Source organism: Mus pahari, chromosome 4 (genome assembly GCF_900095145.1).
Source record: "Mus pahari chromosome 4, PAHARI_EIJ_v1.1, whole genome shotgun sequence".
In the NCBI taxonomy this organism is placed as follows: domain Eukaryota; kingdom Metazoa; phylum Chordata; class Mammalia; order Rodentia; family Muridae; genus Mus; species Mus pahari.
Genome location: NC_034593.1, coordinates 76,170,266 through 76,185,495, shown reverse-complemented (window position 1 = coordinate 76,185,495; position 15,230 = coordinate 76,170,266). Strand labels below are relative to the sequence as shown.

The window sequence follows — 15,230 nt, the reverse complement described above, 5'->3', positions numbered from 1 at the left end:
GTTTAATATCTTACTATTTCTACATACCTATGTATGTATAATGTGTAATCATCAAATCAGGGCAGATCATGCTTCAAGATAGATGAACATTTTGCAAAAGATGAGAAAGAGATCTTCCCCAAATAGCAACTGGCTATGTGTACAGAACTCACAAAATTAAACAGTATTCATGAACACTGTCCTTTTTTGAAAGGTCTGAACTGAACACACCTCATGATCTCCACACTTTTCATGGAACAGGCAGGGCAAAGGTAAATCTTATCTCTTGACTTCTATCTCATACTCTCTGGCTCAATGTGTATGCCATGTTTATGTCTATTTTTGCTTTGGGACTCATGAAAAGATCCCAAGAGGAATTCTAAGAGGGGGGAAAATGGGGTGCAATAGGCTAAACGCAAAATGTGCCAGAAGCAAGGGGAGGTGATGCGGAGTAGGGACACTGTCCACACAGCTTCTACCTGCCATGTTGGCTTGGCTGGTGCCCAGGGCTTGAAGAATCAGCTGCAGTTCCCTGACAGCGAGGGCTGCCTCTTCTCCACAGCACAGGTCAGGCTCCAGGACCACTTCAAGAAGGCCAATTCCTACCAAAGAGAGGTGAGTCAGCCTGGCGTCGGCTTGACAGACTCATCAGCTAAGGAGCTGGGAAATCATGGGAAAACCTGGCATTAATGCAGGACCCTCAAAGCAGCCCCACCCCTCCTTCCCCCACTTCTGAACCTTGTCGATTTTTAACTTTGGTTCATTTCTTTCAATGTCTGCTTAAGGACATCCAGCTGTGGACCGTGACAGGGCAGATAGGTCTGTCTGATTTTAGGGCTGAGTAATTGGCAGGCCTAGCAGTGAGCATGCTTCAGGCCGTGCGCTCCCATCAGCTCTGCCAATACCCACATGGATATTTTGATCTCTGTCAGTCAGGCTCCTGTGTCTGCTCTCTCAATTGGCTTGAGAAAGTCTAGAAGGGAAGTGAAATGCCTACAACCCTGGAGCAGAGAGGGCTGGAAGAAGCAGGGCAGACCCAGCCTACCGGCTCTGTTCAAATCAATGAGTGTCTGTGACCTCAGGTCGTCATGGAGGCTTTTGCCACTGTCCTGCTCCAACTGGATCTGCTTGATCCTCACTGTCTTGGTGGTCACCTGACTGTGTTTCTTCCCTAGATAGATACAGTAGGTCAAGTGTCCATTGGCAGCAATTGGGAGCCTCTGCTGGGTGATCTGGTAGCCAGCCTGCTCGCAAACAAACATGGATTTAGTTGCTAGTCCAGAACTGAAAGCTGGGATTCATTTCACTTTTAGTTTCATATCATAAAGGTTCACTTGAAACAGACCCAAATAACAGGAGAAACAAGGAGACAAAAAAAAAATTACTTTATACACTGCTGGCATAATTAACCTGTCTTCTTCTGGCTTTTCCCATTACCCCATTACCCACCCAAAGTCTCTCGCCCCTAATAATGATGCAATTAGCAACACAAATCCTACCTTGCTTGCTGCAGTCCCATTTTGGGGAATAACAATAACCTCACTGTCAGAAGCCCCTAAGAGAAGAATTTATTGTTTTCATTTAGCTCATTAGCCTAAACTCTGCATCTCATCACCAGGCTCCTGCTGAGCCCCTTACTGGAAAAGGCTGGCTAAGCAGTTAGCCATCTACTTGCAGCACGGCCTACAGCAACTGCCACTGCATTTACTTTGTTGAGTTCTGCTCTTATGGGTAAGCAACCATGCCAACTGTCCTTTCCTGTTCCTCAGGCCAGAAAGTGCAGTGCTATGAGCATACTTGGGTCAGGGATAGCGTAGAGCATGAACTAACTGATAGCTGCTGTGAGGATGCTGTCCCTCCTTCTAAATCAGTGGTTCTCAACCTAAGAGCCATGACCCCCTTAGAGATGAATTACCCTTTCTCAGGGCTTGCCTAAGACTAATGGAAAATACAGATATTTTTATTATGATTTATAACATTAACAAAACTAGAGTTATGAAGTAGTAATGAAAACAGTTTTATGGTTAGGGGGTCACTACAACACGAGGAGCTGTATTAAAGGATCTCAGCATCAGGAAGGCTGAGAGCCACTGCTCTAAATGGAAAAGAATTACTTTCAACACATGCTGAGAATACAGAGCAATGAAAAGACTGAAGATAAAGAGAAAATAACAGCTAAAGCGTCTGCAGTACTTGCTGGATACTGCTGTCCTCGTTCAATCCCTCAAGCTATGTAGTGCACGCAAGAGGAGGGTCAAGGGTAGTGCCTAAAGCCACACACAGATGCAGGAGATCCCTAAGCCACAATGGCCCAAGTCTGTACCTCTCCCTAGAAGGCCAGTGAAAGGATTTTAAAACTTCTAAATCCTCAGACAATCAAGTGAATATGTCAAACCACAGCATGCTTAATACCACCCTCAAGGTTTCTGATGCAGCTTGGAGTAAGGCTGGAAAATTTATAATCCTAACAAGGCTCTGGGAAATGTTGATACTTGGGGAACTGTACAGAAGGCTAGCTTCCTACCTATGCTCAGATAGAAGTCTTCATTATAAACCTGAATTCTGGTCCGGGTTGCTGGACAAAACACTAGGGCACCTTTCTAAATCTGAGGTTCAGGTAAACAACAAATGCACTGTAGCATAAACATGTTCTGTGCACTACCATAACCATCTGTTCTGGATACGCTGAACTGCCCAGTCCAGGAAGAACAAGCTACAATGAAAACATTTCCAGTGTGGTATGTGAGTCATGTGGGACAGAGTTATCTAGCATGTGCAGTGCCCTAGGTCGCATCCTTAGTACTGAAAAATAAAACATTGCTTTGGATTTTATACAACAGAGCTTGTGAAGAGGGGGCTTCGGGGGAGTGACAGGCTCCTACTTGCTCTCCTTTTCTTTATACCCATTTATGTTCACACCACCAAACCCCGACTCTTCCAATCTTCAGTTCCAGGAGAAGGACGCGGAGCAATGCTTATTGCTATTGCTTTGTAATAAATCATACTCAGGTTTTAGAATGTCTGATTAAATGACATTATTTTCAGAAACCCATTCAACATTTGAGTTTTGTCTCTTATTCCCACTGACATCACTTTAAGAAAGAAGCTTTCTAAGTTTGGGGGCAGGAATAGATTGAGTTTCCTGCTCAACTCCTTGTGCTCATCTTGGCTCACTACTCTGCCCACTTCTGTCCAGTTACTTGCTCCTTGGGAGATGACAGATGTCTCCTTCTTACTAGGAATGTCTACATAAAAGAGGCACATTCTTCCAGTATTTGCTGTGACAGTGGGAACTAACAGCAGCGTCAGCCACAGGGCTAGCCTTTGTCCTAACAGGCAATTAGCACCAAACACCATGGCTGGGAGAACCTGACAGCACTGGCCCTCCTGGGCCCTGTTCAATTATGAGTGAACCAGCAGAAGCACAGGACTAAGCAAGGAGTCAGCAACCAGGACAATCACATGTAATCTAGGAAACTCCAGGGGGCCTCTGCCTTCATTAGGGCTGGCCAGAACTTCCTGCTGCTATGGACAGAGGGCTGATGGAAAACAGGAGTGGGGTACCCCCTGGCCTTTGCTTCCATCCCCCAAGGCAGGCCCCAGTGCTGAGAACTTTTAAGTGCAGATCACATAGCATACTTACAGGAAGGTCTGAGTAGAAGTAGTGCTTCCGGTCAAACAAGGACTTCTTGTTTATGTGGCAGTTCAGTGCCAAGCCAGTCATCACCGCGGCTTCCACACACCTCCTGTTGAGAACCTTTACAAACACCACACAAGCTTCTTTAGAACCACAGGCCAAACAGATGTTTTGCTCCTTTCTGATATCATCCTGAATATTCAACTGGGCCCTTCAACAGGGGTTATCTGTTATCTGTTTCTCTGTATGGTCAGCTTTGAGAATCAGAAAACTATTAAGGGACATGTGTGCAGTAGGGGGTCCCACAGGCACTTAATAAATTGCCATCCCAGGGACCCTCCTGTACACAGCATCAGAGAAGAGTTTCAAAATGCTCAGTGGAGCTGTTACTACATAGACTAACTCCCCTCTTTCTCTCTCTGCAAACACAATCAGTATCTATGTGATGCAGTGGTGTGTGAGAGAAGGATCCTGCTGTGGTAAAGTGTGACATGAGAGGGACAGAGGGGATCCACGAGGCTGATGGTATGGCCTCACTGGCAGAAAAAAAGAAAAAACCTGTAAGAACAAAATAGCCACAGCTGCTTTGTTGGGGGCTGGGGCACCGTCTCCCAGGCATGGCCACCTCCCTCAGATGTCCTGGTATCAGTGTCCTCAGGGCCTTGTGCTCTGGGCTTAGCGGGGCTCCTGGAGCTCTTAGCTTCCACTAGACCCAAGAGACAACTAGCTACTCTCCCAGTCCCAAGGCTAGGGACTGCTTTGGAGGTTACAGACTAGATAATTACTGGTAATATAGTGTGATAGCTAAGTTCTAGAACCGTGCCCATACTCCACTTCTACTCTGGACAGCTACAGACAAACCGGCTCAGTTTTCCAAAAAGGTACGTGATATATACCTTACAGACCAAGTAACACCTACCGCACCTACTTACCCCACTATAGGGACTCAATGGCTTACTAATAACCCACTGTATTCTGGAAAGATCTGTGAGGCTATTGAACCCGGGAGATGAGATAAAGTTCTGCATTCTAATGGAAGATGTGTGGTATTCTCTGGTTGAGTTAACATTTCTCTGTAACACTGTATGTAGCATATGACATAGTACTTATATCTATCTGTGGTATTCTCTGGTTGAGTTAACATTTCTCTGTAACACTGTATGTAGCATATGACATAGTACTTATATCTACCAGGTTAGTTTAGGCAATGCTTTATAGTGAGTTTTCACAGTAACTATTTTACTTCAGCCTTTAAAGCAGCCCTAGAAAGAAAGAAATTAGTACTGCCCCAGTATTTAGGATACAGAAAAGCTAAGCCCCTCTGAAGAGACCTGAGAGCCTTGACTAAGGAGCCTGGTGAGAAGTGAAGGCAGCTATGAAGCCAGCAAGCCCTTGCCTGGGTGGCAGCTGGATCCCCGTGGCTCAGGTGGAGATGGGCTTTCTCAGCTGAGAAGATGAGAACTGACTGGCCAGACAGACTTGGAAGTAAACTGTGTAACAAAACATAGACAGATCTCTAATGATGGCAAAATACAAGCTCCCAAAGGAAACCCAAACACATTCCCTCAGAGATGACATCATATCCTTCTTTCTCAAAATCTAAGAAAGTCACCAATGGAGCCATCTTCCAGAATTTTCAAGGTCTTCATTCTGGGTCTCTTAATAGTCAGCTCTGTAATAATCATGGCTTTCAAGGAAAGATGTGCATGGGGACCAGGATGATCTAATTATCGGTGCTTTCACTTGCCAGTGTTTGACATCCCATGGAACTGTTGTTATTGCAACACTAATTGAGCTGGGGAGAGCTCTGCCCCATCTGAGCCTGGTGACAGGGGTCAAAGCACACAAGCTATAATAATTCTGGAACCCCAGCCCTGAGCTGTGCTCTTTCTGAGGCTGGGGCACAGCATGTCTGCTAGTACAGTCTCCACCTCTTTGATGTGCTGGCTGCCTTCACTGGTTTTTCCAGTGTCTGCTTCCTCTTACATTTGCCCCAGCATGCTTCTTCCCCTAGGTCATTCTGTTCTGACCATACACAGTAAGTTGCCTGTTCTGGTACCAGGAGAGAGTCTGGAGTTGTGGGCAACCACATATTCTCACTGTGTACTTATCAAGTACACAGGCACTTTATAAGCCATCAATTTCTAAAGAATAAGGCTGCAGTAAAACACACAAACATTAGAGTGATATTGAATATACTTTAATCTTTTTCTGATGATTTAGGAGCCTTGAAGTGCTTCAGGGTCAGAATTATAGCCATCAATCGTCAGTTGCACAGAGGGCTAGTAAACAGAGTACCAGCTAAAAGAATGCCAAGAAAAGAGAATTTATGATGATCTTAGTCAGGCTGCTCGTGACAGATGGAAGGCCAGGTCAGCATGTTCTGAGGACAGAGCGAAAAATGAAAAAATTCAACTTGAGCTGTCTTCATTCCAAAATATTTCCCGAATGTCTATAATGTACTGAACATCAGGGACACAGAGATAAATAGAACTTTGTCCCTGTCCCTGCCCTTGATCAACCTGTGGGGATGAGACAACCCTACTTTTTTCAAGCCTACATTCCATCACCAGGGTGCTGCTGTTAAAAATGTATCTTGTCACATTTTGTTACCTAAGGCCTCTAGAGTCCAAGCATGCCCACAACAGAAGGCCCCCGCTCTGGCATTCTCTAGCTCCTTCCCACACCAGCAGTCTCAGGTTTTCCTACGCCCTGCCCTGCTCTCACTTACGGGTCAGTTCTCTTATACAAACCTGTACCATGGTTACTAGCCTTCCTATGCCTCCCTCAACTGTGCTCCATTCGTGCTTGCACCACAATGGATCAAATCTGTTCCATGAAGTTCTATGTAATCACAAATTTCACGAGAATGGGAACTCTGTTCAGCCCTCTATCTCTGGACTCTGTCAGAAACTTAAGAGTGGTGCTCAATTCATGTATAGTGAACTCAAAGGAGGATGAAGGTAACGGCAAAATTTCACAGAGGCAGTAATGGCTCTTTCAAAGTGTACCTGCTACCCTCTGGCCTTTGAACTTGTTTCTGGAACTTCCCTAAGTAACAAAGTGAATATATGACATGATCAAAGGAGTAGCCTGAGAATGCAAACAACCAACTTGTACCAAAGTATGTTCCAGAGTTTTCTTTCAGTGACAACAATTAATTCCAGTGACTATAAAGATTATAGGATTAGCCCTACCAACTCTTATGTGGAAGTTCCCCCAGTACTCAAACACACACCTTTCTAAGCTGAGCCTTTAGAGACTCCCCTTTGGTGCCAGGTATGACCCACAGCAAGCATTTACTGTGCACTGGGGGTATGTCAGGAGGCATGAATGCCCATTTGTCATGTTGTCCGCCTAGTAATCTGAAGGTAGATACTGTCATGTTATGTCTTGTTATGGGTACTGAAGGGAAGCAGCAAGATGAAGTAATTTGGTACACACAGTAAGACAAGCAGTGGGACTGCAGAACTCAGACTTGTAACCACTACCTCATCTCTGAATCTTCAAAGAGTAGAGGGAGTTAGTTTTATCTCTTTAAACTACACTTGCCATAACCTCAGAACAGCACCTCAAACACACCCATTATAGGCCACTTAAGGTGTCCCCTGCCTCTGCTATTTTATTTCTTACCAGCTTCTAGCTCTATAGATCTGTTTCCAAATGCTCAGCTCCACAGGTGCTACCTCCAACTTTCTGAAAGATTCAGTATACAGTCTTCGGCATGTGGGAGGTTTGCCGGCAGGTGGGCTTGTGGAGTTTATAAATCAGCAGAGAATGTCCCACTGGTAGACTTCTGACACAAGAACTCATACTATGACTTCTCAGTAGAAAGTTGATTCTTTCATCAGAAGATAAGGAGGTTGTGATAGCCAGAGTCAGGGATAAAATACACAGTAGATGGGTAGTCAACATATTTCATGACTGAAGGAGAGAGTGTGAGGGTCCGAGTCTAGAAAAGGAAACCAGGAGTGGTGGGCGGTAAGCAGGGATACTGACTGGTTCTTAGACCCACTGATTTGGCTTGTCTGTAAAACAGGAGCAGCACTGCAACCATAATTTTTTATACCCTAAATTAAATCTACCTAGCTCCTAGGACAGAATAAACAACCCAGAATCATGCCTGGGACCTCCAAGGAGAGGCTGTGATCCCAATATGGCAAAAGGTCTTCTAGTGTGGAATTCACTTAGCTATTACCTAAACACAGAAGTCCTGCTCGCTGAGTTCAACAAACTTCACCTGATGCACTGCCAGGCACATGTAAAATAATCACCAAATTCCTCAATACATCCTCTTGTATCTTCTGGGAATCCAGGATTCCAGGCAAACCCACCCTTCTCCACCAAGGCTTCTGCCCCTTCACCTAGTGAAAGCCTGCCCTCGAGGTCTCCTCCTGTGCTCCTCTCCAAAAGTAGCCTTTGTTAGAACTGGTGTGTTCAGATACTTCCTCTGCTTAACATTCTGCTTTACTGCTCCCATCACCAAGTGCTCAGAGACTCGTCAGTCCCTAAATGATCCAGCTGAACTACCCTTTGGCCCTCTTGTCAATTACACCCATCCAACACTCTTTAGTCGGCCATACTAGTATGTTCTTCTGTACAAACTGCTGCTTCCAACTAGACCCTTGGATGTGTGAGCTCTTATCTACTTACTTATCTTTTCTTACTACTCCAATACAAACAGTCCTTGGCTCCCACAGCCCTCAGAGAAGCACCACCCCATTCATAGGCTGACTTCTTAGGGGACAATCGTATCATTCTGCTTGGTTCTTCTTTTGTCCCATCACCTAACTATAATACCAAACTGATTAAACATTAGCTAAGATGATGAATAACTTACCATTCCCTTTATCAACATCCCAATGATGATAGCTATGAGATAAAAGCAAAGCTATTCTACAAATGAAAAATACTCTTCGCATGTAAAATAGAACAAATTAAGAGCAAAGGTTTCATTACACAGATGACAAAAGGGTGGAGGTGTCAAAGAGGGCACACTAAGGCAACTAGGGGGAGTTCCTCACAGCAACAAGACACCCCTATCCTAGGGCTGCAGGGACAGAGAGGAAAGGTAGGGCTGCTAGAGAATACCTGGAACATGATGGCTCTGCATCCTAGGAGCTGCAGAGCCGCAGTCACAAAGCTCGAGCATACACACATCCCCCCCCCCCCCTGCAGGGAGTGGGGCCGCTGGCAAAGGTAGAAAAGAGAAGAAAAGCACCCATTGCGTCCTTCCTTTTAGCTGCTATTTTCAGAAAAGCATCCTGTTGGTCAAACCCAGCTAAGAGCCAACTGGCATTGGCCCTAGCTCTGCACCAGGAAGATCAGGGGCATGGCAGGCATGGATCTGGATGCAGGCTTCAAATCTAACAGTAAGCACATACACTTCTCCATCCACTCCTATGACTTTTTCTTTTGATAAATAAATAATAATAAAGTGCCATATTCTTGAGTCTGTTGAGTCAACACAAAATTAGAAATTCTGTGGGCTCCTTTTCCTCATACTAGAAGGCAGGAGTGATGGAATGCTACTTATTTTATGACGAACATATGTAGCTACTCCACCTGGCTTCAACTGAATGAACTCAAATGGACAGAAGAAAGGTTTGCAACCTACTCAAATTAATTATCTAGGATTTGAACATTTTATGGGAAATTATATTAGTTATAAATATAGTTCATTAAAACTGTCTCTAGGACCCTATCCTGGAAAATAGCTGGGGTATATTTCAAAGGAAAAAATGCACATCTTTCAAAAGTCTGCAACTCACACTACTCCTCTGGCACCCTTTTACCTGGTCAGTCCATGATGCTATGACACACATAATCTAATGAGTACTATCAGTACATCCTTCGAAAGTTGAGGCAACACAGCATGACTTTGTCTCTACTGAAAATCCAGCTACTCAATTATTAAAATAAAGACTATAAGGTGATGTCTCCCTAAAAGCCCAAATGGCAATTATTCTGTGAAATTTACGCTGTAGATGACAAATCTAATAATTAGGATATAGCATGGTAAATGTTTTAATTTATGGAAAGAAATTAAAATTTATTAAGTAAAAACAAGGCAGTAAAATGGCCCATTATTACTAACCATAAATTTGTCTCCCTGATCCATATACACAGCACTTGTCCTCACCACTGAGCTCTTTTACCAAGCCCTAAACCAACACAGGAGCGCCCTGCTTCCATGAGTAACCTCACTAACCAGTCACTCGGTGGTGAAAAGAGTTAATTGGGAATCTGACCACTGGAAATACTGGTTGGAATGCTGTCATTGGATATATGCAAGGGTACTCATACAGCTTACATGTTCTTCATGGTTAGCACAGGGAAGGAGAAAATCCCTCTATTTAAGTCCCTCTCTAAGCAAGGTGGGAAATCCCATATTCATCACACAGGCAAGCACTCCTGTGGAAAGATGGTGTGGTCAGGAGTTCCTATGGTCTAGTTTCATGGCCCGTGTATTTCCAGTCATCTTGTACTAGCTCCACCCCTCACAGGTCATCAAGATGAGAGTAAGAACAATGCTTTGATCAGAAGCTGCATTTTTTTTCTGCTGTCTCTGCCAACTAGCAAGCCTGGCTGTGGACACTGGAGCAGACTCTCCTGCTCTTTCCTGGGTTACAGGATACTGAAGTCTGAGATTAACCCCTGGGATTCAAGCAAAGAAAAGCAATCCTGGGGCCAAGTGGGGACTGCCCCTACTTGGGTTTAAAAGAAATAAAAATATGAGAAAGTACTGGGAGGAGAGGAAGGGCTGATAGTGGGTTGTAAAGAGAAGAAATAAATTTAATAATAAAAAATAAAAATAAGAGTTCTCTCACAACATTGCCTGGTTATTTTGCTTTCATGTTGGCACTGGAAATTATTGGTTTAGTCTCACTCTTGGCCAGTTATCCCAGTTAGGTGGGAAAGTCAGAGTGACTGGCAATCAGTAAAACACAAAACTGGGTATGCAGGGTAACTGGTTTCTTCCTGTTTTCTCGGGTCTTCAGCAGTTACTATTCTGGTATTACCCTCTGACAATGAACCGGATCTCAAAGCACACTTTTACAGAGCCTTGAGACGCGGCAAACCGAGTCAGACCGACCTAAATCTGAATCTTGCTATCACTGTGCTATTGCTCTATGACCTTTACCAGTTACCTGACCTCTCCAAGTCTGTTTCCTAATCTGCTAAGGGAAGAATCTTTATTTTGCAAGACTGTACCATACAGCGAAATGAAAGCCACTGGTAGATAACTGGAAATCCTGGCTTTAGAGAGAGAGTATTAATAAAGGCAACGTGTGCATCAGGATGATCCTTTGCTTGCAAGCTTTTCAGGATACCCAGGGATAACTGGAAAAGGTTCAGACAGCTCCAGAGAGCCAATAGCCTGGATCCACAACCCACAGCAAGGTATATGAGGGGTGTCACAATTATATATTATGTCAACATACTACTTCCCCTAAGCAATAACCAGCACCTTTGTGATGCTCTCTATGTTATATCCAGCAGAACAGATATCATAGTTCTTAATGCAATAGCAAGTGCCCAGTGCCACATTTTCTGTTGTTATGGCGAAGTAACATTTTCTTGCACAACACTGTATGCTCACCTGTGGAAGGGAAAAGCTCCCATTCTCAAGGAAATGCATTTCTAACAAGCTGAACATGTGTTTCCACCTTCTCCCACACTGCCCAACTGTGGCCACACATCTGTGATTTCCTATCTTCTAAGTTAGTAGCTGTTCCTAAAATTCAATGAGCTCATGAAGAAATGGCACAGACACATTAAGATTCAAGGGGGAAATGACAAAACCAGCCAACCAATCAAATTAAAAATAAACTGTTCTTTTTGACAAATGTTGAGATGGGGCCAAGATCTTTAATGTAGAAATATTTAATTTCTGAATATTTGTCTTTCTTTCTTTTTTTTTTTTAAAGATTTATTTATTTATTATATGTAAGTACACTGTAGCTGTCTTCAGACACTCCAGAAGAGGGCATCAGATCTTGTTACGGATGGTTATGAGCCACCAAGTGGTTTCTGGGATTTGAACTCTGGACCTTTGGAAGAGCAGTCGGGTGCTCTTACCCACTGAGCCATCTCACCAGCCCCCAATATTTGTCTTTCTTATTATCCTAACTTAAAACTTTTAAAGAGTATTTACATGGGAAAAGGCTTAAATGTGCAAACCTCCTCCCTTCAGATGTGGCCCCACACAGAATATTAACTTTTCTGACTTGTCCTCAAGTTTACAAATGAGACTCTACACCCAGAGAAATAACAGACTATGTCACATTGCCAAAACTTCAAGCATAGCCAGAGGGTGATGAGAAACTCTAATCTGAGGAGTGACATGCCCTAAAGATTCAAGTCAAAATTTGCTTTCTTCCATACACAGATTAGATTAGTATAAAGCTGAAAGATTTGATTATGGCTGAGAAAGAAACAACTGACTTGAACCAGCTAAAGTCTAATTAAAAAGAAGCTAGATACTCACTATCATGATCATTAGTAAGAAGTTGAGAGGACAAAAGCCTGTGGCTACCAGAAGCAAACAGACAGACAGACAGACAGACAGACACACACACACACACACACACACACACACACACACACACCTTCCTATCCAAAACTACACCTGAGCTGTTAGCAGCCCAGGGGTGTCCTGAGAAGTAAGGCATCGGAAGAGTCTAACATCCTTCCAGATGCTTCCTGGGGAGACACAAAAACTCACAGACACTTAATGGGGAAGCAAAATGTGTGTGTGCACACATACCAAGCTCCCAGTGGGCAAAATGTGTGTCTGTGTGCACGCATACCAAGCTCCCAGTGGGCAAAATGTATGTGTGTGTGCACACACACCAAGCTCCCAATAGACAAAATATGTGTGTGTGCACACATACCAAGCTCTCAATGGGCAATAATCTGCACTAATTATAAACACTTCAACAGTACATGATAAGATAAAATAGCTGGCCTGAAAATGCTTTTCAAAATATGAATTTCTGAAGAAAAAAATGAAAGAAGGCAAAGAAGTGAAGAGGGGAGAAAGAAAAAAAACAGAATTATAGAAATATGACAACCAAATACAATATACAATCTTTGACTAGATTCTGGAATGGGAAAACAAAAGATACACTTGAATATGAACTGTGCCAAATAATGATACTGTGTCAAGGTTAGTTTTTCTGAGAGTGACATTAACAGTGATCCATATATGAGAATGTTTTTTGTTGTTCTTAGGTGACAGATGGTGAAATATTTAGAAATAAAGTCCTATGCTATCTGTAACTTATTCTCAAATGGCTCATCTAAGGGGGGCAGCCTAGGAGCAAGGAGAATTTTCACTGTACTGTTCTTTCAGTTCTTCTATGAATGTGAATGATTTCTAAATAAAAATGTAGGGGTGAGGCATGGTGAGGTGTGAGAAGACTCCCACACAGGACAAAGAAGGACAGAGAGCTGGGGGAAGTGAGGCTGTTTGTAAATCACAAGGGCATCTGAAGCTTCTATGCACCATTGCTAAAAATAAGTTTTAGAAACGAAAGCATCCTATATACTAACTGTATTGACCTAAATCTTTCTATGTCATAGATTCAATTAAGTTATAGGATATTTTGAGACCCCTATATAGGTGATAAAATATGGTGCAATCCTCAGTAAAATGGAACAAAAAGAGTATGTCAACAGAGAATTCTATAACATCTATATAGAACATAAAAATGCTACATATAAGTAGCCATGTATATTTTTAAGAATATAAAAATGTTCTTTTAAAACATATTTTACCTAATACTCATTCTTGCATATACAGTTGAATTAACCCTAGTCCCACTGCTCCCCCTACCCCACCTCTCTCTACTTTACCAGTTATATCTTTTTTTAGTTGAAAACACACTTATAGAGTTGGAAAGCTGGCTCAGCCAATTAAGAGTGTGTACTGCTCTTGCAGAGGACCTGAATTCTGCCCCTAATAACAATGTAAAGAGATGCCCCTGCCCCAGCACTTGGAGCCCTCCCCCACCCCCATGCCTCTGGCCTCCGAGGGCACCTGTATTCTTGTGAACATATTCATACAAATACAAAAGAGCATATATAATTAAAACAAAACAACACCTTTTTTTAAAAGAAAGAAAATACATTTAGCTTCCCTAAATGCTATAAGCGACCTTATTTTTTACTGATACTCACATTCCCTTGCCTTGCTGAGTAAATATGTGTGTACACTTTCCAATTTGTGCTTTTCTGAAAGAACGGGGTTAGGTGAAATTTTAGTTTTAACTATTACTCAGGTTACTGTGCCATCTAAGTTACTTCAGGAAATGAAAGTGCTTACATTTTAAAGATGAAAAGTCAAGAACTGAATACTATATCAAATAATATCTATGTGCCACGTGAGAGTCCGGGAGGTGCTTTCACAGACATGAATTTCTCTGCACAGATGTAAACTGGAAGGAATAAGAACTAAGATAAATAGGCTGGCTAGCTGACTGTGATAAACAAACAAAGGTAGTGGCTGGCTCCAGGCATTCTAAAGGTTTACAAAAGCGGTAAAGAAAAAGTCCCTAGTTGTATTTTGCTGAAAGTGAACAATTAGCAAATATTGCAGAAAGCAGCACAGCCTGGTGCTTTACACTAGGATTGGGAGAAAGGCACCTCTCACTCATATTTTTAGGTAGGCTGCTGGCCTCCCTATATCACTGGGTCAATCCCCAGCTGCCTCCAAGTGGGGTTGCTGTCCCTGACCTCGCTCGCTGTGATGGCACGAGTCTGACAATCACAGATTCTCACTTGTCTGGGTCTCATATGGAGGCTGCAGAGCATGAAAGAGAAGAACCCTTGGTTATGATTCTTGCTTTAATCTCCTGTGAAAGGAGATTCAAGCATCAAAATTTAGAAGGAAACATTTTAAGGCTCCTGGAAACACTGGTATATTTTCATTTCTACCTATTGTTCCTGCCAGCTTGAGTCTTTTCTCCAGGGATGTGGCTGGATGTGGAAGGCTGAGAGGCAACAAGCTCACTAGCAAGAACTCTCTGCCATGAGGAACAGAATGCTCTTTGAGGAGCACAGCCCGAGTACCTAACTCTGCCAGAATCATCCAGCCCACGTTTGCCATCTCTAGATGCCAAGGCACATTGACTTCCTAGCTTTGCCAAGATTCTAAAAAAAGATGCGAGAAAGCCTTCCCCAAGATGTCATAGTAGAGCAGGCAGTCAGACCTCCCCCTGCCCTTAAGTGCTAGACATGGAGCTCAAGGCTCCTAACTGTTCACCATAGAAGGGGCTGTCCAGAGGCCTTGGACAGACCACAGCTACATACTCGTGACATGAACAAAGAATTCCACAGAGCCTGCCCCAGTGCCTCACAGCTCCTTCCAGATATGACAGAAGCTAAAACAGCCACATGGGCTCTCACATTCCTCAAGAGCTCAGGTAGCCTCCATTCCCTGGCCCCCTGGCCCCGTATGCTAGGCCTTTCTACACTACACCCTTCCGTTCTCCAAGGAGACACAATTATGACAAGTGGTGAGGAGAACTGAGCTGGTCACATGTGGACTGGCTGTGGAGAAGCAGCATTTCTATCACAGGGTCCATGTCTGACTCTTCAGGACTGAGCC

General features: G+C 43.4%; 1 protein-coding gene across 1 annotated transcript in view; it reads right to left on the bottom strand.

Moving 5' to 3' along the window:
• The window catches only part of Gatb (glutamyl-tRNA amidotransferase subunit B), a 72,547-nt gene that overhangs the window by 41,418 nt on the left and 15,899 nt on the right, over positions 1-15,230 (bottom strand). Inside the window, exons 3-5 of the mRNA XM_021196030.2 lie at positions 3,623-3,736; positions 1,025-1,223; positions 459-581 (exon numbers count right to left, since the gene is read on the bottom strand). Coding sequence (XP_021051689.1) covers positions 459-581; positions 1,025-1,223; positions 3,623-3,736 — 436 coding nt within the window. The remainder of the gene's footprint in view (positions 1-458; positions 582-1,024; positions 1,224-3,622; positions 3,737-15,230) is intronic.